Source organism: Excalfactoria chinensis, chromosome 1, assembly GCF_039878825.1.
Source record: "Excalfactoria chinensis isolate bCotChi1 chromosome 1, bCotChi1.hap2, whole genome shotgun sequence".
Lineage (NCBI taxonomy): Eukaryota > Metazoa > Chordata > Aves > Galliformes > Phasianidae > Excalfactoria > Excalfactoria chinensis.
In genome coordinates, this window is record NC_092825.1 from 47327207 (window position 1) to 47352313 (window position 25107).

The following is a 25107-nucleotide window of genomic DNA, read 5'->3' on the forward strand; positions in this document are numbered from 1 at the left end:
GCCCTTCCAGAACCCGAAGGCGTCATCCAGAGCTGGCCTTAGGGCAGGAGGAGCGCAGGGAGCTCCTGCCGGCCTGCTCACAGCCCTGTGGGCTGCCCTGGACCCCGCTGCTAGAGAGGTGAGGCTGCAGAGCTCAAGTGAGCAGCAGGGCTGCTCCCCTCACCACTGCACTCCCCAGCTCAGCTGCCCCGGGCCTCATCCGGCCTGGCCTTGAGTGCCTCCAGGGATGGCGGCACCACAGCTCTGCGTCCGATCTGCTCAGCAAGGAACTAAGCGAGCCCCGGCCCCATGCAAAAACAAAGCCAAAATCCGGTGCTCTCCCAAGACGCAGTTTATTTACAAACCCACAGAATAAAGTAAGAATCTAGTGTCATCTCACGCGTAGTTTGTGCTCACTGACAAGCGCTTTCAGTAGAAAGTCACAGACTCCATATATATATACCCAGAGCCACCACCACAAAGCAGCAATTCTCCACTCCCGCCTGGTGCCCCCACCCCCGCCGCAGGGCGAGGAGGACCAGTCGGTCTCCCTGAGCCGGCTCCAACCTGAACCCCATCCTGAGCTCCGACTGTGCCAAAATATACACACGTTCCCGGAGTTAATTTACAGCTTTTTGGTTAACGATAAAAATCACGTAGAGACTAAAATGACGCATGAAACACTCTTTTAGGGGAGTGTTGGTTTTTGTCCGCTCCCGCAGGAGACAAAGCCCGTCCCCTGGGGCTGGCAGAGCAGTAACAGGCTGGTGCTCCACAGCACCACTTGTCAGCACCCTGCACACCAGTGCCAGAGAAGCGAGATGAGGCTGAGACTGCTGCCCCCTTCTCTGCCCCTGGCTCCAGGTTGGGCGAACCCATCCAAGTGCTTCGGGTTCTGCCCTCCCCCTCCGCTCGGAGGTGAGCCCTTGGGTGGCAGGAGGTGGGATGCGTGCCTTCCCTGCCCCACACAGCGCTAAGTCCCTCACCGGTTCGGTCCCACCTGCATCTGCAGTGCCACCCTTCACGGATCAAAGCCATCCCTGTCTCTGCCCCGCAGCTACGGCAGCACTGGAAATGCTGGCACACAGCAGCTGGGCCTGCAGCTCTTCTCCCCAGGGAAATGGGGGTGGCAGAGGTGGGGAAGGCCGGGAGGGGACACTCATTTTTCGGATCAGAACACACCGTGCGTGTCCCTGTGCAGCATCAGCCTCGACCATCACCTCCCTCGGGTCCGGCAGCAGCACCGCAAAGCCACGCTGCATCAGTCCCGGGTGGCCTGGCAGCACCCCGAAGGGATTCTGTCACAGATACAAGTGTGGGGAGGGAGAAGGAAGGGGAGGAAAGGGATGTGAGATGAAGGGGGTTGGGGAGAGGAGTGCACGCCACTGCGAAGGTTCCCGGGGCAGGGTGGGATGGAGGTCACCCATCTATGTCCCAGCTGAAGAGGTGGTGCTTCACAAGCATGTCCTGCACGCCCTCCTTCAGTGGCTTCTTCTCCTTCTCCTGCAGGGAGGCAGGGAGAGCTGGGTCAGCACACCGCATCCAGACCAGCAGGGCCCAGGCAGCCGAGGCACCCGGCATCCAGCAGAACCGCCTGCGCTTCCCACCCCGGCTGAGGCAGGGAGAGGCCCTGCGGTTTGGAGAGCACGGAGGAAGGGAGGGGCTGCCACTTCCCTCTGCCCCAGCTGTGCAGGCAGTGCCACCTGCGCCCGAGCACTGACAATGAAAGCAGCTCCGTCCACAGCTGGCTGCACGATGGGCCGGAGCACCAAACATTGAGGGGCTAAGCGAAGCCCCCAGCTCAGAAGAGGAGCAATGCCGTCGACTCACCTCCCTCTTTATTGGCAGCTCCCAGTCCTGAGACAGGCTGAAGGCAAATTTGCAGAGCACTCTGAAATGGAAGAGAGCGGCAATAGTGCGCACAGCCAGAGCTGCTGCCCCAGCTACACAACTGCTCCTCAGCTTGCCCTGGAAAGTCACTCAGTTTAATAGGGGTGAGGAGCCTTTTTGTTGGCACCAAAAAAAGCAGCGCCAGCCACTTGTGGCCGGTTTCCTCCTGTGCTTCGGGCTTTGCATCTTGCCAGGCCCACGCTGGGAAGAGCAGCTTAGAAATGTGACTCAAGTGCAACCCCTACAGAGCCTGACAACACAACGCAGGGAAGCGCAGGCAGCCCCGGGGCTCTGCTACCCTGCAGACACGTGGGGGACATGGGTCTGTCTCCAGCAAGCTGACTGCTATCAGCAGCACCTCTGAGGTTCTACACTCACTGCTCTCTCCCTGAACTAAGAGGAGCATCCTGACCCCTATGGACATGGACATTGTACCCCGCTAGAAGCAGGGAATGCAGAAGGGCTCCCTAAAGACACGCAGATGCAGAGTTCAGCTGCCAAACTTGTCGGTGTCCTTCAGGCTCAGGAGAATGTGCTTCAACTCCTGCAGCTGTCAGCACCAAGATCTTCCAAAGGATGAAGGCAGGAAGGAGAATGGCACACAGTTCAGCTCCGGCTCCTAATGAGCCCCAGTCCAGCCAAGAACCTGTTCCGCCACTCCATGCTTTGAGCAAGCAGCCTCAGGCTCACTGCAGCACAGTGGAGGGAACTCCTACCCACAGCAGTGCAAAGCAGGGCACCTTGAGGTGTGGGCAGCACACAAGGCCTGCTCCCCACTGTAGATGCTCCTGCTGGGAACCATTGTGATTGGTAGAGGAACTGGAGGGCAGGGACGGACAAGGTGGTATCTTCATCCCAATAGCTGCAGGGCTGACCTGCTTTTGGCTGGCCCAGAGGAGGCTGCTGACAGGAAGGTGCTGCGTGCTCGTCATCACAGCTCCCCAGAAGCCAGGCTCTGATCTTAATCAAGCAGGCACTCTGCATCCCATTAAACTGTCTAGACCATCACCACTGCATCAGCACACAGAAAGAGATCTCTGCAGGGGGGATGTCAGGACAGCTGAAGCTACTGCTGTCTGGTGAGGGCCCAAACCCAGCTGCAGTGAGGGTCACCACCCCCGCACAGGGCAGGAGGAAATCTATGCAAGACCCATAGGGACAGACTCACCTCAGCTCACACTTGATCTGGACCCATCCAGGGCTGCGCAGGAATGACCAGGGATGAAACCACTTCTCCACAGTCTGCAGGCTTGAACACAGCACCTCCAGCCACAAATGGAGCACTTGTTCGCTGCAGTGATGGGGCAGAGGTTTGTTACTGTGCTGAAGCCAGGGGAAGAAGCTCTGTCCCTTTGGGACGGCCTAACTTCAGCCCCAGCAGAAGGGGGATGCCCCAAGTAAATCTATGTGGGCCATCGCAACAAGCAAGAAAGGAGCAGATCCCACTCAGTGGCTGAAGTGAGAGGGGAAGAAGTCCCCATGGCCTAAGGTAGATTGAAGCAACTGCTGCCCACAGGTCTGTTCTGCCCTCCCAAGCACTGAGCACCCACAGCATGAGGATGACAGGTCTGGGTGACTCACTTGAGCCCAACGCAGATGAGGGAACGAAGTTTCACATCCATCTGTGCATGTGCAGCGTCGTGCGTCATGTTCACAGCCTGAACTGCCTGCAGGGCAGGAAGATGTGGTTACCGTCTGCTCACAGCTTAAGCTGGGCTGAGCAGCCATTTCAGCAGCACAGCCAAGTGCTGCCTTCCCAAGAGCTCCCCACCTTCACCCAGCACCACCTGCAAGCATTAGCAGGGCTGAGGCTGCCCGACACTTCCATTTTCTGCATCTCCCCAAGCACGTGGTGTGTTCACACCACCAAGGAAGGTCAGAAATCTCCCTGGAGAAGGGCATCATCCTCCAGCAGCTCCCATGGTAAACATCCCTATGTTACCAGCTGGGTTTTGCCTGGGTTGGGGCAGCACTCACCCGATAAAGCAGCTCCTCTGGAGTGAGGACTTTGCCATCTTCATCCAGCCTGAAAAGATCACAGAAAAAAGCCAGCTAGTGCAGGAACCACCCCTGGGCACACGTAGGCCACTCCAAACCCCGATAGTGACAGCTCCCTTGCTTTTACTGAGTCTGCAGCAGACCGTGACCTTCCCCATGGTAGAAAGCAGAAGCAGTGTGGCAGGCAGACAGGAGCAGGACACAGACACTGCTGCTTGCTGTGAAAGAAGTGGCTTTACCTGTAAGTCTTGCAGAGCACAAGGCGAGAATACACAGAGTCAAAGTCCCGTTCCACTTCCCTGCTTGCAGCCTAGAAGGGCATAGGGACAGTCAGTCCACACTGCCCTGCAGCCCCTTCACCCCATCCCTCAGACAGCACTATTCCATGGAAGGAACGGAGACATCTCACCTCTTCAATGAACAGCCAAGGATGGCAGGCACCTCCCAGCAGCGATGGCTTCTTCAATCCGTGTTCAAATATGGACTTCAAGGCAGGACAAAGCGTCCCCCGCACCAAGTCTGTCACCCCTTCTGTGACCGAGTCATCTCCAGCAATGGAGTACTGAGGGACACAAAGAACCAGCTGTCAGCAGGGGGGCAGCTCACAGCTAACTCCAGTCCTCCACTCCCAGCTGCACCCCAACCATTTTCTCAGCCTCTTCTGCTTCCTGCCGGCTCTTGCACAAGGTGCCACATTCAGTGCTGGTCCCCTGTGATGTGCTGGGACATCAGCACCTTCATGCCTAGCTGTTGGACGTGATACTGGTGACACCACCACCATCCTGGCAGCATTCAGCATGGAGGAACTGTTGCAGTTTGGTGTGATGCTGTCCAGGCTAAGGTGAGGTTGGGACAAGCAGTGAGGGCTCCTGGGACTCTGTCAGCTGCTAAAGGCCAGGATAAATAGGAATATGTGAGAATTCTCAGGTCAGCTGTTGTATCACTCAAAGGTATCACACTGACACGCTGCTATCCCACGGGACTAATGGGAACATGCCAAGATTAGAATAAATGGGATCCTTCACATTTCCTCATCTGGGAGAAGAACTGTTCAGCAGCACAGTTTATACACGCAGAGATACGTGACCTGCATTTATGGAACCAGCCCAGAGAAGGGGAGTGAAGGAAGCAAGTGAGATGTCAGTGATGACATCTAAGGGCTTCACTTGGGGTCTCAGGTCGGCCTTTGAGCCATTCCTCTTTCCAAATGGTGAGGAGGAGGAGGACAGACTTGTCTCCACTTCTGCAAATTGCACAGGCCAACAGCTGGTGATATTGATCTCCTATCAGTAGCCTTGGGGCCACAAGAGAGGCATCTGCTCTAAGCAGCTGGCATCTCACTGCTGCTGCTGGTCACAAGAGGAACCAAGACAGTGCTCCCTCGGGCACAGATATTCAGACCATGCCCTCTGGTGACCACGGAGCATCAGCAGGACCTGCAGGGATAGCCTCAGAGAAGGAAGAGAATACAGGCATTGGGAAGCAGGAGAAACACTGACCACAAGACCCTGCTGTGTGCTTGCCTTTTGCTTTCCCAAAGCTGGTCTCCGAGGGCCCTGCTATCCCAGGCACTGCACTCAGCTCCCCATGCAGCCTGTGCTGCCTGCATGGTCAGCAGCAGGAAACGGAGCAAATAAGCTTAGGAAAATAAGCTGATAACATCACCAAGTAGCTCAATAGCCAGAGAGAGCAAATACACTCAAAGAGGGTAAGACACGGCTCTTTTCAGTTATGGCATTACCTTTTAAATTATTTTGTTAATTACCTCTTTGCTCCTCTCATCCAAGATCTCCACAAATTTTGCAGGAAACCAACCTATGAAGACAAAGACATAAGCCAACCAGAGACACTGAGAATCCCCTGTGTAAGAGGAGCCCAGTGAAGGCTGGGAATAAATCAGAGTTTATAAGGTCCAACCCCAAAAAGGAAGCGAGCAGCAGAGATGAGGTACACCTGAACCACACTGTGACAGCAGGATGCAGCCTAACCTTGCTGTTTGCAAGAAGCAGCCAGGTAGCTGCAACCACCACCCTGATACCATGCTGGAATATTCCCCTCATCTCTGGCAGCTCCTCAGAGTGACTGGCAGAGCCTTGTATTAAAATATGCCAGCACAGTTGCTGTGGATGAATGCATGCTTTGCATCCCGCCCTGTTCCACTCACTAGAAGCTGTCCTGCTGCCTCACCTCTCAGTCCGTTCAGCTCTCCAACCCAACAGTGCTCATCCTTTTGGGAGATGATCTGAAAAAACAGGGAGTGGAAAACAGCAGTTGGAGAGAACGTCAGGGACTTGCAGCAGCGAGGCGTGGAGGCGGGACACACAGATCTGTCCCCACAGGAGCACGTGCAGTGCCAGGAGGGCGACAGCTGCCTGACTGTGGGTGCGTAATGATGAACTGCTTTCTTTTCAGCTCTTTTGTCAATGCTCCCTTCTCACGCGGTCCGGGGCCTTCAACAGCAAAAAGCTTCTGGAAACACCATTCCATGCCTCTTTTTCTAAGTTCTAGATGCCCACGGCTAAAAGACAGAACGGATGCTTTCAGTCTTACCACAGCCTGGTGCGTGGCGTTGAACTGGAACATAGACTGGACTAACGCTAGCTTTGGCTCAGCTGCATGGCAGCCAGGAAAGGGACTTTGTAGTTGCATCGAGATGAGACAACCCAAGAGGAACACAGTGCCTCATCCCCAGACAGCTCCCAGAACCACCAGCTGCTTCCCTTTGGACTCCTAACTGGGCTCTGAGCTCATCTCCTCCCTTGTTTCCCCACAGAAAAGGCAGTGTAGAATCCCAAATGAGTCTGGACAGGATGATCGTGGCCTGGTGCCTCCCCCATAGGCTGGTGTACCGTAATGATGTCATTCTTGCGGAAGCCCAGCTCGTCATCGTCATGACGCTCGAAGTCCAGCAGTGCCTTGGCACGGCGACGGCGGTTGCGGGAACAGGCCACGTAGTTCTCGTGATCCCGCTGGTGGCTCTCCATACTGTAGTCTGGAGTCAGATCCTGGCAAGCACACGGACACGGAGCAGAGGAATGAAAAACAACAGATGATGGAAGTTGAAATAGATGAGTTTTAATAGTCCGTTCCAACTCAAGTGAGCCTATGAATCTATGCCCAGCTGATCTACCACAGCCCTTGGCCCTTGTTCCCAAACCCTTCTCCTCACAGGAAGACAGCGCTAGAGAAGAGCTGAGCAGCCACCACCCTTCATCTGTTACACCTGACACATCCTCCCTCAAGCCCACCCGCTCCAGGAGCACACGGCAGCTTGCACTCACAACGTTGCAGTTCTTGGGATCCACACACTGGAAGTGCCGTGCCACCTGCAGAATGGCCTCGCGAAGGTCGGCCACCAGCTCTGTCTGCTTGATGTTCTTGGCTTTCAGTGCCTCCAAGTCGTCATCCCCTGGTGGAACCCACGAAGCCGGAGAGATGATGCAGAAGGGAAAACGAACATGAGATATTATTAATATTATTAATAATCATTAGGTCTACAGAAATCAAACAAGCCTGACTTAGAATTGCCTACATTAAGGCAGGTGCTTACTACCAATCTATTCAGTAGTGTACACAAGAAGTACCAACAAGACTGTTTCAGGTTTTATTTGCAAGCACACATGGAACTAAAGGATGTCAACTCTGATCTTTCTGGGCAACTCATCATGCCAAGGTGCTGCTCTACTGTTTCAGAGCAGTGCCTGCACAGTACACAACAGAGGCAGCTGAATGGTCGGACTCAAACTTCCAATAACTGTCACGAACTGAAATTCTCTTTAAACTGAAACAGCTTTCAACCACTTCTAGTTTTTACCTTCAGGGTGAGAGCATCTTCTTCACTGAAACTTGAAAAAAAAGTGAAAAACCAAGACAACTCACTCTCGTTCAGTCTAGAAGCGAGAGCCACCAGAGACAAGCCTTCATGGGTACACGAAGTTTGGGCATAATGAACCACTTGCTCCAGCTTTTGCTTTTAATTCAAAGTGCATTTTCCCAGACCTACTTTTGCTCCCTCTAACATACTGAAGAACTGGTAGTTTGATTAACAAAATGGGCATTTAACACAACGCGTTCTTCCACAAACTCCAGTTTCTATATAGATGGTGTTTTTACACACCTCCAGTAAACCAGTGGCTAGCAAACTATTGCACTGCTTACCTCCTAACAGCATTACAGAAAGAATGAATAGAAAGAGTGAACAGAATGAGCCATACAGCTGCGTAGGCATGAAGAGTAGCTCCTGCTTTATGAAGAGTGATAAACTGTAACTTTAAATCTCAAGTGACACTAATTAAAAAGACCAAAACTTCAGGAACGTAACTGGATTCAATTTTAAGTTATTTTTAATTGTTTCCTATTGGCTGCGTATATTACGAGAATCAGATTTAGATACATGGAGCACAAGGAAAAAAATGAACTTTGTTTCCAGAGTAGAAATAGGCTAAGTCACACTAAGTCCCAGCCCAAGCAATGAAAATTAACCAAAACTCCCCGTGAGCGGCCAAAGAGACAGACTGGAAACAGATCACGCAGAGGTGGAAGATTAACGCTGCTAAAACTGAAGGTGACTGAAGAAGAAACTGCTCAACCACATCCATGCGAGCTCAGTGGGCTGCCCTCATTTACAAATACTATTACATCATTTAGTGCCTTCTAGCCAAAATACCATGCTCCTCACTCCACATCCAGATGAGTCCCACCCAAACAAGAGCAGGAGAGACAGGAAGAAAGTTTTATACCCTTCCCTCATTCAAATATATATAATACAAAAGAAAGCAGCTGGGGTTACCAGCAGATACACCTCACTGCACCTGACATGCCTGCAAATATGTTTTCAAAGCAGGAAATGAGAATAAAATCTGCTGCATGTGAGAGGGCTCTATTTTGAGCCTGCAAAGCCTGATGAGCTGCGTAGTTGTGCAGAGGAGGGCTAACTCTCATGCATCACCTTTTTGCAATACCCAACCAAAAGGAAAAGGGGTGGGGGAATGGCTGTTTATGAGGGTGGACTTCTATTTTAAATAACACTTCTATTTTAAATAATGTTTCAGTTACTGAGAATAGCATAAGCATAAAACCATGATAATGACTGCACATAAAATCCACTGAAATGAGCAAACGCCATCAATCACCTCGGTAATATGTTTCTAACATTGATGTGTCTTGTAGCTTGAAATCTGTCTTGGTGCCTGGGAATAACTCCCCGTCAAGAAAGCTGTTCAAACTTAGCCAAGGGGAGACTGAGACACAAAGAAGATGTGCTTGGCAGCTGCACTCCCCCTACAGATCCAGTCTGTACTGCCTGCATGATAGCATTACACATAAGAGCTCAGAGAAGCTAGGTTGAACAAGCAACCTGCCTGCACTTCTTCACTTCTTAACAGCTTCATTGGCCTTGTACTACCGTGTTTACACATAAAGCTGTACATGTATGTATGCAAGCCTCTGACGGCACGTGAGCTTCTTGAAGAACATCAGAAAAGCTCTTCTCTGAAAAGACCAGCAGGACAGAGTTTTAGATTTTGTTAAGGCTACAACAACAACAGGCAATTGTTTTAAACCTTGTAAATTCTGTGCATTCTCTTTCACCAGAGAAACAATTTCTGCGGTAAGATGTGGCAATTCCAAGACAGCTAACCAGTTGCAAGGAAGGTGATGATGGAGAGATTTTCAACAAAAAGGGCTATTATGAAGCCATAGGATTAAGTAAGTTATTTTAAATCTGTGCTGGCTGTGTGCTTTCTATACATAGGCTGAGTTAGCTCATAAGCAATGAGAATTAAGAATCAAAAGCATCCACAGTGTTAAATTTTCAGAGTAGGTATGGAAACGAGCATCAGTGATATCTGAAGTTATACATTTTGACTTATGAATCTTGATAGTTGTACATTAAACCATCCTGCCTGGTCTGGGATCCTCAGGAGAGCACAGCACACAGCCCATGGACTGCATGCAGTCTACTAGAAAATGGGTTCAAGCATCTGGCCAGTGCAAGGAGCCCATCCATAAAGTCACCACTTAAGGGCCTACCAACTGATCATGCCAAAGCAAGCAAATAGAAAGGTCCTTCCACCTCATCCTTCCTCTGTCCCACTGTTCCCCTGCATTACTCCCACCCCTCATGGCTGCTCAATCTCCCAACATCATGTGAAAAGCACGCGACTGTCCTTACCAAAAAGCAGAGAGGTGATGCCAGATTTCCTGCGCTGAGTCCTGCGCCGCACGATCTGAAAAGGGAAAAGAGAGAACAAAGTGCACAAACTTTTGTAAGTTTAGTAAATAAAATAATCCTTTAATCCTAAACTGGTCAGGTCTGAGCAAGGGGTTCTGATAGGGGCTTTTTCCACACAGAGGGTGGTGACGCACTGGAACAGGTTGCCCAAGGAGGCTGTGGATGCCCCATCCCTGGAGGCATTCAAGGCCAGGCTGGATGTGGCTCTGAGCAGCCTGGTCTGGTGGTTGGTGACCCTGCACATAGCAGGGGGTTGAAACTAGATGATCATTGTGGTCCTTTTCAACCCAGACTATTCTATGATTCTATCATAGCTAACAGTGCAAGGGGCAGGCAAGTGACTTTGCAATTTTAGACAGGAGTTGTTCTAGTTCCAGTGCAATGAATCAGCTCTATTGCTTGTTCTGTGTGCAGTGGTTATTTATATCTCAATTATGACAAAAGCATACGTGAAGTTCAAGAATCAACTATGATTCAATTGAATAATTTCAGTTTAATTTTACCTGTTGCCAGAAGCACTTCCACACAATTGTATTTAAATTTCTAAGTGGCTGCTTATTACATTTTAGAATTGCAGGAGTGCCTGATGATAAGCACAAAGATGAGCATCAAGAAGATGCATTTCATACAGGCTTGACGAATAGGAAGTACTACATCTGCAACTGCAGACTGTGACCTATGACTAAACACAGATGTGTTTCTTATTCAGCTTCTGAAAGGCACTCTACTTTCCGGAATTATTTCAGCACGTCAGTTTCTTACTAATGGATGAATCCCAGGTCCCACTCGGCTGCACGCTTACGTTAGTCCCAAGCAAATTCCACCAAAAGCAAATGCTGTTTCTTTTATCATTTCTCATTAATGAAATGTAACGCTTTCCATCGTTACTCTCATTAACGATAATCGCAATCGACATCAACATTCCTTTCGTCTGTGGATTTATCAATCGGGACAGAGTCAGCAGCATTTCATTGGTACAGGCCTTTCCTTCTCTTGCCAGCACCTTTTCTCTGGGTGACAGAGCCAACGTGCTCTCAGACAGGAGGACCTCCTGCCTGCAAACAGCAGTTGATTGAAATACAAGGGAATGATACAAACAGAGCAGCAGGGGCAGATGGAATTCAGAGCGCTCACTTTGGATAAGTTGTTGACAGTGGTGCTGGAGTTGAGCAGCTGCCCCTGGTCAGCAATGAGGTAGGCCAAGTGTTTGCGACGCTGGGTCTCCACCGCCACATCTGTGAGCGAGCCGGCCACGCGCATGGCCTCCCGCAGCAGCACATCTGCATCTTCTATCTGACTTGGGATGTCCGAGAGTGTGTTGAAGATTGAGGCGGAGTTCTCAGACTGGATCAGCTCATCCTCCTGCAAAGATGCAGTTGTTTTTCCACACTGAACAGTCAGCATGACAGTTATGCTCCTGAAGCTGCTAGATTCAACTATATACTCAGCATACAGCCCAGGCCAGAAACAATTCAGGTACAGCTATGAAATTACATTAAAAACTTTGGTAGAAAAAAATGCAGGCTAGCTCCAGGAACAGAAGAGCAATTTTTTTACTACTCTACTGTATCAAGACCTGCTCCCAAAACTCCACATGGCATGTTTTTGAGTCATAGAGACGGTGCAAAACCAAGAGACGTTTTGATTTAAATAGGATGCATTCTCAGGTTGGGATCTAGAGTGAACAGAGGGAGCAGCTGATGGGGTTTAATTATGAGGGATCAAATGAGGTAAGCAGGGAAAACAGCAATCCCTGAGTCTGCAAAGCACCCTGGAAGCTTTCATGGCTCCCACTTCTGAGGAAAGCAAGGAGTTGTCTTCCCTTGCAAACTCCCAGACCACATACAGCAAGTGGATACAAAGCCCTGCTGCATCTAAATCTTGCAGTCAAATACTGAAGAGCTATAAAGAAGGAAGTGGTGGTAGTGCTACCTTCATACTGAGCATGCCCAAAGTGAGCTGGAACAGCACCAGAGAACCCTCATAGAAGAAAAGGTCCCAAATGCGCAGCAGCAGCTTGATGTGGACAACACTAGCGAAGGAGGTGAGGAACCAGTGCAAGGTGATCAGGGACAGCTCTGTGAATAGAGACATACAAAGGAATCATGACGGGATGTCAGCTGAACCAGCAGAGACAGACTCTCCTAAGTGCTGCCCTCCCAGCTTACAGATGACCAGGCACTGCCCTGGCCTCCATGGCCAGAAGGTTTGCCCCTAGCTCTGCTGCTCTCCCTTTGTGAAATGAGGGCAGTGATCTCTGCCTGCACACCACCCAGAGGAGCCACGGGCACACTTTTACCGATGTCATGCTCCTGGAGCAGCTTGTCCAGACGGGGTAGGTACTGTACAATGAGCTGTCGCAGGACGCGCTGGTCCGTCTGCACCCCCATCAGGGTGGTACTGAAGTAGGAGGCGGGAACCAGTTCCTCAATGATAGCACACATCATCCAGAAGGCATCTTCCTCCTCCAAGAAGAGCAGCAGAGAGGCGGCCACCTGGGATTTTGAAGGGAGATTACATGCCAAGCCTGTGCTAAGAGCAGAACTCCTTCCCCACCTCCTCACACGGTCCAGTGTCTACAAGACCAATGCCTTCCTTCCTCTGCAGCAGCTCTCCTGCAGTCTCTCCCAAGGAAGAGATTTCTGCACAGTGTAACGCCTGTCCCTCCCCCACAGAGGGACCAAATTATTGCACACCTTTGGACATACTCCACCGTCCTCAAGCAATACATTCTGTGTGAAAGCTAGCCTGGAGGTCATAGCATCTGGCAACATGACCTCAAATCACTTACCCCAAAGTAGCTACAGAACAATCCCTATCACAAAACCACTATTAAAGCAGGTTACCATGCCAGTGCCTTGGCAATATCCAATCTCCGGGTAGAGCCAGGCAAGTCCCCGTAGTATTCTGCGTAGTCGTGGCACCCCAATGCTGTTCATGTTGGAGAAGCAGGCATTGCTGGGCATTGTGCGGAGCAGGTCTTTCTCAATCTGTCAGACAGCCATAAGCAAGAAATGCTATCAGCATTTGAACAATTGTCTTCTGCTCTCTGCACTTACCAATGGCTTCTTGCCTCAGTGAGCTCTGCTTCCCTACACCCAAGTCCTTAGGCATCAAAGAAGATAGCACTGTACAAGCAGCTGGGGTTAATTTAATATCCTTCACTAACATGTAAAAAACCAGTCAGATGGCAAGTCCATAGAAATACTTGATACTCCCTAGAAATACTTGCCTCCACTCAGCCCCTAGCTTCTCCACTTACAGTAAGCATGCTGGCTAGGAATTTCATCTGCTTGGATTTCAAGCAAGGATTCCCACCATGCTTATTCCATGGAAACCAACAATGTGGCCACACCTGTGGTGGGGAAGTTGGAGGTGAACAGCCCACAGCTCCCCCTGGGCAAAGTTGTCCCTCCTTCCATCATTATCTCAATGGAAATGCATCTACCAGCGTTTCACCCTTGCTTCCCTCAGTGAATATCAGAACTGTGGTATTCTAGCCTACAGATAGCAGAGGTTAAACCCCTTTCCTAGGAGGGAGGGGATCTGCAGAGCTTCTATTCCAACAAAACAAAGAAGATACATGCCCAATAAGATTATTCAGCAGGATTCAACCAAGTGTCCTCTCAACTGTCCCTGATGCAGGTGTTAAGCAGACATCTCTTCCTCTTTATGAAGCAAATCTTGCTGTTCTCCACACTCTCTTATGCCCAGCCAGCAATAGACAGCATCTCTCACCTGTTTGGCAGCAATGGTTTCATCATTTGAGCTGTTTTTCACGATATCACGATATGACATCTCTGAATTTCTCTTCTTCTGCAAGGCCCCAGACAGACGCATCCACAGCTGTAAGGACAGAGTGGACAGCAATAAGAGTCACTAAGCCAGCCCCAGAAAGCCATGGCCTGGCATCTTCCTAACCACCACGGGGTAGCCTCAATTCACTGTCTCTTCCCCCCGGCAGGAAGGTCAGCCCAGAGTCAGCAGAGCTCTCACCTGTGGTCTCATGCTGTGTGGGATGCCAGCCAGCACCAGGGAGCGCAGTTTGTCTGAATGTGGGAGGGTGACCTCAATTTTGTCCCAGGTGAGGTCACCCACGTCATGGTTGTGTGTGAATTCCAGATGAGCCTGCCACTTAAGCCTCTGCTGTGGCTCCTCTGTCAGCGGGAGCCCCAGAAACTTGCTGGAGTTTGGCTCAGCACCGTCTGCCTCAGCAAAGGGAAAAGAATGAAATGGAGACAAGTAAGAGAGGGAACAAACATAGGGCAGGGTGGGGAGTAGGACAGCCATCTGAAAAAAGCACATAAAGACTTTCTGGTCTTCCTGCCAGAGGATGGGAAGGCAAAGCTTGGTTTCTAACTATCTTCCCCATGCAGCAAATGTTGCGATCATAAGCAAAAGGCACTGGAGCCTTAAGAACCGAGAAGCTGCCAGCAGGTCCAGGCTCTGCTTACACATGATTTACAGCAGAGTGTGGCTGGAATTAAGCAAGACCCTGGCAGCAGCTATCCTGCTGGGTTTTGTGAGGATCTGTAAATCAAGCTGACAAAAGCATAGCAGGCCTCCGAGGTGACAAGCAGAAAGCTGTATGTTCATGCTAGTAATGAGGCACAAAATGTTAACTCTGGGGCTACCCATTCACACACACACACAAAAATCTTTAATAAGAACACTGTCAAATTCACAGTGAGAGAGCACCTTAACCTGAGGCTAGCTTTGTAAAATAGATGCATTAGCACAATACAGGTTTGACATAAGGCACTCCATTCTTCATCACATAGCGGATTCCAACAACGCCATCCATTTCTGCTGACTTTATAATGCACGAGTCTATTAAATGGTTTGGCTGAACAAAATTGGTCTCTCTGTCCTGTCCTCGTCTCTAGGTTACTACTTCAAGAAAGCCCTCTAGGACTGTAGAGCCTTAGGGCACCATAGGCAAAAAAAAGTTCTGCCCTCACACTGTATGGCCTGAGACCTGGAAATCTCCTCTCAGAGGACATAAAGAAATTCTCACCATCCAACTGTACTCTCTCTTCATCTTTGCAAAGGTAGCAAGCTGTGTAGTTCCATGACTAACTGCCATAAGCTCTCTTCACCTCCTTCTGTTTGGCCTCCTGCCTCTGGATCTTGCAGAAAAACTCAGATGCGGGTTTTGCCCCTGCAGATTGCTCTACACTTTGCCAAGATGCTGGCACGTGTAGAACGCACACTGCAGCCACTCACCTGGGAGCTTTCCACAGGCAACATGTGTCACCGTGCCTGCCATTGATGCTCTGTGTTCCTGACTGCAACAGAGAGCCTGCTGTGAGCCAGCAGAGCTGCCCTTCCCAACACACCACTAATGGAAATGGTGGCTCCCTCTTCACTTCCATCTCTCCCTCACCTACGCCACAGATGTAAGGGGACAAAAAGGACTCTGCTGCATATTCCACAAGGCCAGCTCAACTGATGCACGGCCCTTGGTAACAATGGCAGTATATGGAAAGAAGTTGACACCTGAATAGATGAAACCTAGCACACAACGGTTGCAAAATCACTGCCCAGGGCTCCATGCAGCACAAACTGAAAGGGAGAGAGCTGGGACTGGTTTTACCTTCCTTATCAACTCGGAAACCGAATTCGTCATAGCGGAACTCTGGCTGCTCGATGGATTCTTCTTTCTGGGGGACATAAGAAAGGAGAAGAGACATTCTCACCACTCCAACATTGAGTAACTGAACAGAGACAATGGGATACCACCCCATCCTACACCGCCTGCACTATGCCCTCTGAGCAACTGCACTCCAGGCCCTTCTGTTTTTGATGCTTTCCTCCACAATTCCCAGCTGGGCAGGTGTTGCATGCTGCCTCCACTTTGCCTTCTCCATCGAAGATGTGAAGCTCTGCTTTCCCCACCTGCACAGATTTTCCCAGCAATCTCTTGGTACGACTACTTGAGTTGCAGCACCGTATCACAACGAAGATTTCCCCATTTGAAAGGGCAGACAGTCTTCCACATGGACTGAGGAATCCACACATCACCTACACCAGGCTCTACTGGCTGTAACTCTAAGGCACAGCAGTCCTCTGTAACCTAGTGCACACACACTGCAAATCCAGTTCCCTGCATTTCCCTGCCTGTTGCTTTCAGGTTTACTCTGAAAGACAGCAAGAAAAACTGGTACTTGGATCTGTGAGGCAAGACCAAATTAGAGGCCAAAGGAAATTCAGTTCAAATCCCAGCTTCCTCTATCTGTGTTCACAGTGTGCTAACTGGTGGTTATAATCATGAGGCTTTTGTAAGGAGTCAATACCAACAGATGCCTCTGATTCCTGCTGGCCTACCTGCCCCTCCTGCGGGGCGTTGCAAGCACTGCACTCAGGCAGCCCCAAAGAAGCACGCTTCTATCGTAGCTCCAAAATAAGCTTCAGCCTCCTTCTCTGGGCTCAGTTGCCTTCAGCAAACACTGCGGGTTAGGTTACAAAATTCCATATATGCTTCCTTCCTTCCTGTTCTGCCCACCTAGAGGCAAGCCTTGGGGCTAGCATTTCCTGCCATGCGCAAGCTGTCCAGAGTAGTTTGATGGTGACAGAGACTCGAGTGTCAACATTTTTACAGGGGAGCAATAGTTACAAAACAGCAGAGCAATAATTCACAGAAATTTCTGTGTGCTCTGCAAGATCCTCTTGCAAGAGCCAGGATGTAGCCACAAAACAAATGAAGTTTAAATAGCCAACAATGCCCCCAAGCAAACCACTGGAGGAAGAGTGCACCCCCCTCTTACTTACAGCATTCAGAGACCACCTGAAATCACCAGGGTCTCTCTTATTTCTGTGCAGAGTCAGAGAACATATATGTATATAACCCTCCCTACCCACCACCATACCTGTGTGTATTTCGCCAGGATCTCCTGTGGCCAAATGCTGGGTGTGAGTGCTGAGAAGGGACCTCCAGCAGAGGGAGTGTGATGGCCTAAACACAAAGAGAGCAACATACAGCTGTGAGAACCCAGGACACTCGGTACAGATTGCTCCAGCAAGGGGAGGATTTGTGCAGAAGTCTTTACTCCAGACACTGGCATCCAGAGTCACTACTTCTAGACGCTGCGGCAGCTTCCACATCACCAAGGAGGTAAATAAGTTTAGAAAGTCTGAACCCTTATTACCAAGCAAAAGAAGCAGGATGACCAAACTGAGTTCTAACAAAGGGACTTCTGGGGAACAGAAATCTTTCTATGGCACCATGTGATCATTCTTCTTGGAAAAGCTGTGCCAAGTGAAGGCAACCATTAAAGACTTATGAAGTAAATGCCTCCTATAGAGGCACTGACATTGACTCAGCAGCACTCCAGACTGCCCTGAAACTGCGTCACCCGGGCAACAGAATGGGACATCAGAGCCCTTAGTAATATGTTCAGCTGCTCCCTTTGCTGCTGAAGGGCTGGGATGTTGCTGCCCTCCCTCTAAGGCTGCCAGGACCACACACAGACAGCTGTAGCAACTTACTTATGCCTATCACCTTGGTGTTCTGTGTGCAAGGTAAGCACCCTCCCAGAGGTACTGTCCCCCTTGCAATGAAAGCAAACACAGAGTTTTGCAATTGAAGCAGACAAGCACATGCCAGGTCTTTCACTGTACATATCACCACAGAGGTTTACTTGGCTTTGAAGTGGTCTCCCTTAGGGTTTTCCCTGAGAAAAACTGCTAGCTCAGGAAGGAACATGGGGTGGGACAGTTCCACTGCAGGAGGGATGTGCTGGAGGAGACCTAGTATTAGTCAAGCCTGTAATTCATTAGCCCACAGGCAAACTCCAGTAATACTTCAGCCCTAGAATTACCACTTTGTGCAATAAATCTCTCAGGTCACAAGCAAGCCACCTAGTTTGGGGCAAGTCCTGGGAGAACAAAACTGAGCAGGTCTTATGAGAAACATGGAGGCAGACTTCATCTTCCTCTGTAATTCAATGGCTGAAGCAGCTTCTGCAGGCTTCAGCACAGTGTAGAAGAAGGAACTGCACTGCCCTGATCAACAAGACAGCTAGATGACAAAGCGCTGGGCACTCTCCCTTCCTCCATTTCAGGCAGAGCTGCGTGTTAACATACAGAATGGCTGTTGGAATCAGTAACTTTCTTTTACCAAGCTGCAGATGAAGAAAGAGAAAGCCATCAAAGAAGGCATCATGTCCATTTTTGCCTGCTTACCTGACATTGTGCTAAGTAAGGCTGAGTGGCAGAGGCTGCCAGCAGGTCCACGAATGCTGTTCTCAGGGGGGAGAGGTCACTGTCCTGCTGCAAACAGAAAAAGAAGAACATCAATTGGCATCTGAGAGCACAGCGAGGGACAGACACACTCCCCAGGCACAAACTCCTCACAGCAAACTTCAGAGACTGGAATTCCTTCTTGATTTCACACCTATCAGCTAAAAAGAGCACAGTATCACCTACCAAATGCTCTGTGACGCAGCAGCATTGCTGACTGAAAAAATGCCAAAAATCAAGTAAAATTCCATCATCATCTCCATCGCAGATTCTGAATCCTATTCAATTATGAACACTAAAAAAAGCAGATGGCACGTCACCATTCTCTGAATTTACTGCCCACGGTGAAGGGACCAGGGTGGTGAAGTGAGTTTGAGATGCAAGAAGCCTGAAAAAGATCTTAGGAGCATCGGAGCAAAACACAGGAGCACACTTATTTGGGAAAGAACCTGGGAGAAGCTAACACTTGCGTGCTTTGAATGGATTTTCTAGCTTCCCTTTTCAGTAAAGCCACTTCTTGCTGCACACCACTGCAAGAAGGAATGTGAGGGATTCACCCAGCCAGCAGGCCTTGTCTGAGTTGTTGACAGTGCTTGGCAGTCCAAGGTTATACATCCCCAGCAAGCACTTGCTGCCTACAATAGCAACGGCTGTTAACAAGGGTGAACAGCGATAGGACAAGGGGGAATGGTTTTAAACTGAGACAGGGGAGGTTTAGGTTAGAGATTAGGAGGAAGGTTTTCACTCAGAGGGTGGTGACGCACTGGAGCAGGTTGCCCAAGGAGGCTGTGGATGCCCCATCCCTGCAGGCATTCAAGGCCAGGCTGGATGTGGCTCTGAGCAGCCTGGTCTGGTGGCTGACAACCCTACATGTAGCAGGGGGGGTGAAACAAGATGATCGCTGTGGTCCTTTTCAACCCAGGCCATTCTATGATCCTATGATTCTACAAAGTGGCTTGCTATGGCACTCCAAGATTAGCAGCTATAAAGGCACCTGCATCTGAGAATACAAATAAGGCTTCTTCCCCCAGATTTAAGCAGCTTCCTGCATGAGAAAAGCAGGTATGGCTGCACAGACGCTGATCTTCCAACACCAACTCTTAGAGCAAAAAAGAAGCAAGCAAATGAAAAAAAAAGCCAACAAATCAAAGCAACCACAAGTCCAGCTTTTGTTTCTGAGAAGCTGTCATGCCCGAGCAGGGCCAGCTGCTTACCTGTGAGCTCTGTCCTGCCCCTAACTGCTGCCTGTTGCTCCAGCTCTCATAGTGCTGGGTCTTCCCTCGGTAGGTAAAGCCATCCCAAGGATAGGAAAGGAGCACCTGCGCTCTCACTTCATACGGCAGCACTCAGGGTGTGTGCAGCAAACAGGTAACTGCTGATGGTACTCCTGCCAAAGCATTTGGAAGCTTTTTGCTGGCTTTCCACTACCCTGCCACCACTCTGGCATGCTCAGTGCCTCAAGCCCCCAGGTCACCATTAACCTTCACGCAGGTACAGTCAGTGCTGAACCAACCTGTCACGGAGAAGCCAGGCTTCAGTTAGGCACGTAGACAAGAGAACACCCCATAGCCACTGAACAAAGCACAGGACCCAGGAAGCAGGGGAGGAGTGTTGAGGTCCCTCCTCATCCCATGACAGGTGTAGCAGAGGGGAACACCTCCCCCTGCCCACGTCATCACTCTTCTGCAGGCCCTGGATATAAGAGCAGGCTTTTCCTGCCTCTGGGCCCTGTGGAAACCTTCCCCAAAGCACCCAGCTGAGACCTGGTGCCTGCACTGCTGGCCAGGACAGAGGGATGTGACGCTACAGCAGCTCTCAGCTCTTCTAGCCAGCAGACAGCAAGCAATCAAAGGATACCCCATGAAGCCAGTGAACATGCATGCATGCAAACAAAGCACAACACAGCTCCCAGTTCACTGGGGGACAGCCAGAAGGACAGCGTGCGTACCTGGAAAAGGTGCTACAACAGAAGCTGCAGCTGTTTGAAGCGCTCCATCTGCAACACCCCTGTCAGAGTCACAAACACACCCCACAGAAATACATCTGTTTACTTTCTTTTCCTTGCAAGTGTCCTTTAGAAATGAATGTCTGCAAAGGAGACTGGCAAATTTACCTCCACTTGACAGTACCAAGCCTCATCTGGACAAACCCGCCCTTCCACACAGCTGCAATGCGAAAGATTTCTAATACCTGCCTTCCTGCAAACACCAGATAACAATCTCCTGCTGCCTATGTTTTACTCGCTTGGCTTCTTTTGCCATGTGATCTCCGCTTAACCCTGTTGTGGTAGTGCCTGGATGTGCCAGGCATGAATCACAGAACCATTCCAGCTGGAAAAGACTTCGAAAATCATCTGGTCCAACCAGCAGCCCGTCCCCACCTTGTCCACTGGCCACGTCCTCAGTGCCACATCCACACGACTTGCAAACACCTCCAGGGAACAGTGAGTGCACCACCTCCCTGGGCAGCCTGTGCCACCGCAGCCCTGCTCGTACTGAGAAGGAATTGTTCCTAGTGAAGCAATGCTGTCTGAAGCTTTTCAGTAGGATCTTGATTTTGGCACAAAAACTCCTTCCCGGGCGTGTTCCTCCCCTGCCTATTTTAACCACCGTGCTTCATTTGAACACAGACTGTCAGTTGGCTTCCGCTGCTCGCCGCTATGGTCTTCTTTTATTTCAAGAGTTGTAGGAGAAGGAAGAGCAATAGCAAAGCCACAATACTCAGCAGGAGGCCGCCTGCTTCGGTGTAATTCTGGAAGCCCCTTCCAATTCAGCTTTTAACCCCCCCCGAGTAGATAGCAACCAATTAAACATATAGAACGTCCTTCTCTTATAACGAAGACAAAAAGCCTGTACTGAATCAGGCAGCTCATTTCTGCACCCTCTCACTTGGAAAGCTGTTCTGAGAGCTCAAACCCTGACTCACCTAATGCATGGCACAAGGGGAGCCCTCAGCAGGAACCCAGTAATTCCCCTCTGCCTTCCCTTCCCCCAGCAGTTTCCCCTTCAGCCAGGTGAAGTCACGTCCTGGAGCCACGAATGCCATTAGTTCCACAAGTCAATATTTGCTCTGCGCGCATACAGTCAGAAGAAAACTCCAGCTTCACAGATAAGCGGGTGAGTGAGCACAGCACGGCCATACCTCTGAGCACGGGGAAAAGACACGGCAGCTTCTGGCCCTGGTACCCTTCCCCCTGCCTTTGGAAGCGCGCAGAATCCCACGCAGCACTGCCTGGGCTCTTGGTTAAGCATTCAATGTCAGTATTCAATTCAGTATCAGTAAACCTAGATGATTGCCGAAAATACCTTGAAATAGGTTTGTAGACCTGAGATGTTTACAATCGACCCCTGCTGCTCTGGGTGTAGGAGGGAGGTGCTGGGTAACCCTTCCTGCTCATTTCCAGCCTCAGCTGGTGACTGGGAATGAAAAGCTGTGGGACTTCAGCTGCCCTCACCCCACCTCCCTGTAGGAATCCTCCATCAGAGGACATGACAGCCTATGGCAGGCCGAGGAAGGGTGGCAGGAGCCTGGCAAGCAGCGGCCAGGGCTGTGACACCCTCAGAGCCCAGGAATGACGTGAGCTGCTGATGGTGCTGTCATGGACTGCAGCTGTGTCCCTCGGGGTCCAGCAGTCCCAGCCCCAGCAAAAGATGAACCGGAGGAGCCCAGCCTGACTTCCTGCTCACAGCTTGACATGTCAAACCTGCCTCTACAGAAACTCCCACACAACAGCCACTTATGCAGAATGCAGACTTCCCATCTATGGACAGATGTTTTCCTTGCAGAACAGAACTGCTTTTTATTTTGCTAGCTGGCTCCAAAGCAGACAGCACATCCCTTATGCAGGGCACAGCTTGAAAAGGCTTTAGGGTCTGCCTGCAGCACTGATTTCTCAAATCTGGAGATAACAAAGGCTTCCCCCGTGTGGCTCAGGGAGAAAAAACAACAGAGCAAAACAGAACTCATTCAGGGCTCTGCTGATTCCATGTCGCTAACACAAGCACCACGCTTTGAAAGTGGAAGGTGTCCGGCCTTACACAGCAAAAGCTGAGTGCCTGCTGAGCACCAACAGCAGCAGAGCACCTCGACTGCCAGATCCTTGGGATCATGAAAGGAGATCTCCCTCTTCCAATATTCCTAAGCGATGAGAGGATATGCAGTGTGAATACAGACAGGGACAGACTAAGCACTGGGAAAAGTAGCAGCGGGATGTGCTTTCTCAAATCTACGTTAGATGAGGAAGGAAGAAAAGGCTGGGATACAAAGCAGCAGGGTGACCACTCTCACCCTACAGCAAAACTTTCCTTGTTACAAACCAAAGGTAGAAAGACATTCCTGACAGGTACTTACAGATGCTGTGATTATGTTTTCTACGTGACACCTTGACCCTGAGCAGAGACAAGCAGCATTATCCCATCCATCCACATCCAGAGCCAGCCCTGCGAGCTCACCCCACACAGAAGCCTGATTTTCGAGCTGCTCTCATCCTGCTGCTGCCGGTGACAAAGGAACAGCCTGAAGAGCGGCTCTTCCATAGTACAGATGGATTTGCAGAGCTTTAGTCACCATTCCCTCGGTGAGACACAAGGAAGGCTCAATCCAGGTCGCTCCCCTGTAGCTCTGTTGATTACGCACAACTCATGTTAGCAGAAGAGCCTCGCACTCACCCAGCAGGACTCTAAGCAGCTCTCACTTCACTTGGCTCCAAACAACAGCATTCTAAGGGCAGCATCTCCCGCAGCACATCAGATTATCTTCTCTAGGGCTCTACCTTCATCTACCTTCATATAACTCAGCCTTCTAAAGCAGCCAAGTAACACCCACAGCACCTTCCGGAACTGTTTACAAAGCTCCTAATACACATCTGGTTTTTTGCTCCTGCAAAAATTTATTCGAGCAGACAAGTCAGATTAAAAACAAGAGCAAACGACACGATGATCATTAGTGTATGTAACAAAACAAGACAGAAAGAACCATATTTCCTGTTGCTGGGGATCAGGAGGAACTCTCCTCCAGAACAAAAGGGCTGTTAGGGTTATGGACATTTTCTCTCATTTCTGAATCATCAGGTATTACTACCCAGCCAGCCAACACTGCACTGACTGGGCAGTGACAACTGCTCTCATCATACTAATGATAACGTGCCAGCTTTCTTTTCTCCTGTTTCATAGAACAAATGGATTTTTCACTACCTGCAGCCCGCAGCAGCACAGCTGACAAGCAAGATGTGACGAGTCCTGCCAAATATTCACCTCGAGTGAGCTCTGTGTGTCTCCAGTTCTGACTGCCTGATGAAAGGGGGCAAGAAGTTTAAACAAGCCTGTGTGCTGCTGAGGGTACAAAACTGAAACGCCAGGTTAACAACACAGAATGAAGCCAAACCTAAAACGACATAGCAGAGACCCCAAAGCATCTCACATCTCTCCTCTACTGAACGTCTCCCTGAGATGACCACGACACACTGCCAAAGCATCTGAAACAGGAATAGAAAAAGGCGGCACCTGGCAGTCTAGTCTTTGAAACACCAAATTAACATAACTTTATATTAACAAGACATAACCAGACCCTGCCCTGATGCCTATAACTACACAGCATGCCTCTTCTCGTGCCCTCCTCCCTTATTTACTTCGTGCATCCTCCAGGAATCCACCCTTCACTTGAGCAGATAACTCGATAACTATCTTGGGATAAGTTATCTTGGGATAACTCGAGATGCTGTGTGCATCCACACAGGCATAATGAAGCCAGTCTTCCTTCCAGAGGCTCTTCTTTCCAGCACACCCTTCTGACTGAAGCAGCTGAAAAACCATTCTAGAACTCAGATGATCCACTGAGTAACCATATTCCATTCTGCAAAAGCACAGCAGGGCCTCACTGCTGACAGTCCCTTTTTGGGGGGGTTTAAGACCTGGTTTCCCATTACTGAACAGTGGATGTTCTTAATTTCTGTTTCTCCCTCTCATTCCTTAGGGCTGACGGACTGTCATGGCACTTTTACTATGTTATTACTACCGCTCGTCCCAAAGCATCGCAGCAAGCCGAGCAGAGCAAGACTGTTCCAGCCTGTGACTGAAACCTACACGATCAGAGGGGAAGCACCTGCGGATACACAAAGATGCCTCAAAAACCAGGAGTGCAGAGAGGTGGACACGAGGAACCTTTCCCTTCTCCCTCCCTCATCAGCTCTGTAACAGACACTCTCGGAGCCCACAGCCGCTGCCCGCCGAGGGGCTCCCAGCCCGCAGGGCGCGGGCAGCGCAGGCAGCACCACAGGCTTGAGGAGCGCCCGCTGCCCACCGGCTCTCCCGGCGCCTCACGCAGCCGCAGCCCGCAGGCCCCGGGAGTACCGCCACGTTTCCGCTACCGCTGCGGAGGGGCGAGGCGCGGCTGACAGCCCCGCGGCTGACGGGCGGCCCTACGAGCGCCCCCCGCCCGGCGGCACGGCCCGACCCCCGCCCGGCGCTCACCTGCTCCCGTCAGCGCCCTCTCGGCTGCCGCGTCGCCCGCCCTCACACGGCGGGTCGGGACCCCGAGCCGCGCCGGCAGCCCCACACGCCGCTCCGGAGGGCGCCGCTACGCGCATGAGCGGCATCCGGGTGGCGGCGCGGGGCGCGTTGGGAGCTGTAGGCAGTGCGGGGAGCGCCTGGAGGCACCTCGGGACGGAGCGGGGGGAGGGAAGCGGGCAGAAACGGCTTGGAAGGGCTGGTTACGGGCAGCCCGGGGCTCCATCCGACACCGCTTTAGTGCCTCCGGGGATTGAACCCCCC

The 25107-nt window shown here is 50.7% G+C and overlaps 1 protein-coding gene across 1 annotated transcript; it reads right to left on the reverse strand.

Annotated features, from left to right (window-relative positions):
- Positions 1-308: 308 nt before the first annotated feature.
- SGSM3 (small G protein signaling modulator 3) lies at positions 309-24943 on the reverse strand. Its single transcript, XM_072351359.1, has 22 exons — positions 24808-24943; positions 18284-18370; positions 16969-17054; positions 15696-15762; positions 14096-14304; positions 13838-13945; positions 12946-13089; positions 12399-12594; positions 12032-12177; positions 11234-11461; positions 10040-10094; positions 7149-7276; positions 6717-6872; positions 6055-6109; positions 5633-5682; positions 4277-4429; positions 4107-4177; positions 3847-3895; positions 3451-3536; positions 3038-3160; positions 1810-1870; positions 309-1482 (listed from the first exon to the last, which is right to left on the reverse strand). Exons 2-22 carry the CDS (start codon positions 18288-18290, stop codon positions 1399-1401), a joined length of 2262 nt encoding a protein of 753 aa, XP_072207460.1. The 5' UTR covers positions 18291-18370; positions 24808-24943; the 3' UTR covers positions 309-1398.
- Between the last annotated feature and the right edge of the window lie 164 nt (positions 24944-25107).

What these genes read in the sequence shown, in the direction of transcription:
- SGSM3 (XM_072351359.1), bottom strand. An exon ending in GTGCTCTGCAAGACTTACAG is followed by an intron (nt 3,896 to 4,106) that starts GTAAAGCCACTT and finishes TGATCTTTTCAG; the next exon opens with GCTGGATGAAGATGGCAAAG. An exon ending in CAGAGGAGCTGCTTTATCGG is followed by an intron (nt 3,537 to 3,846) that starts GTGAGTGCTGCC and finishes CCTGCCCTGCAG; the next exon opens with GCAGTTCAGGCTGTGAACAT.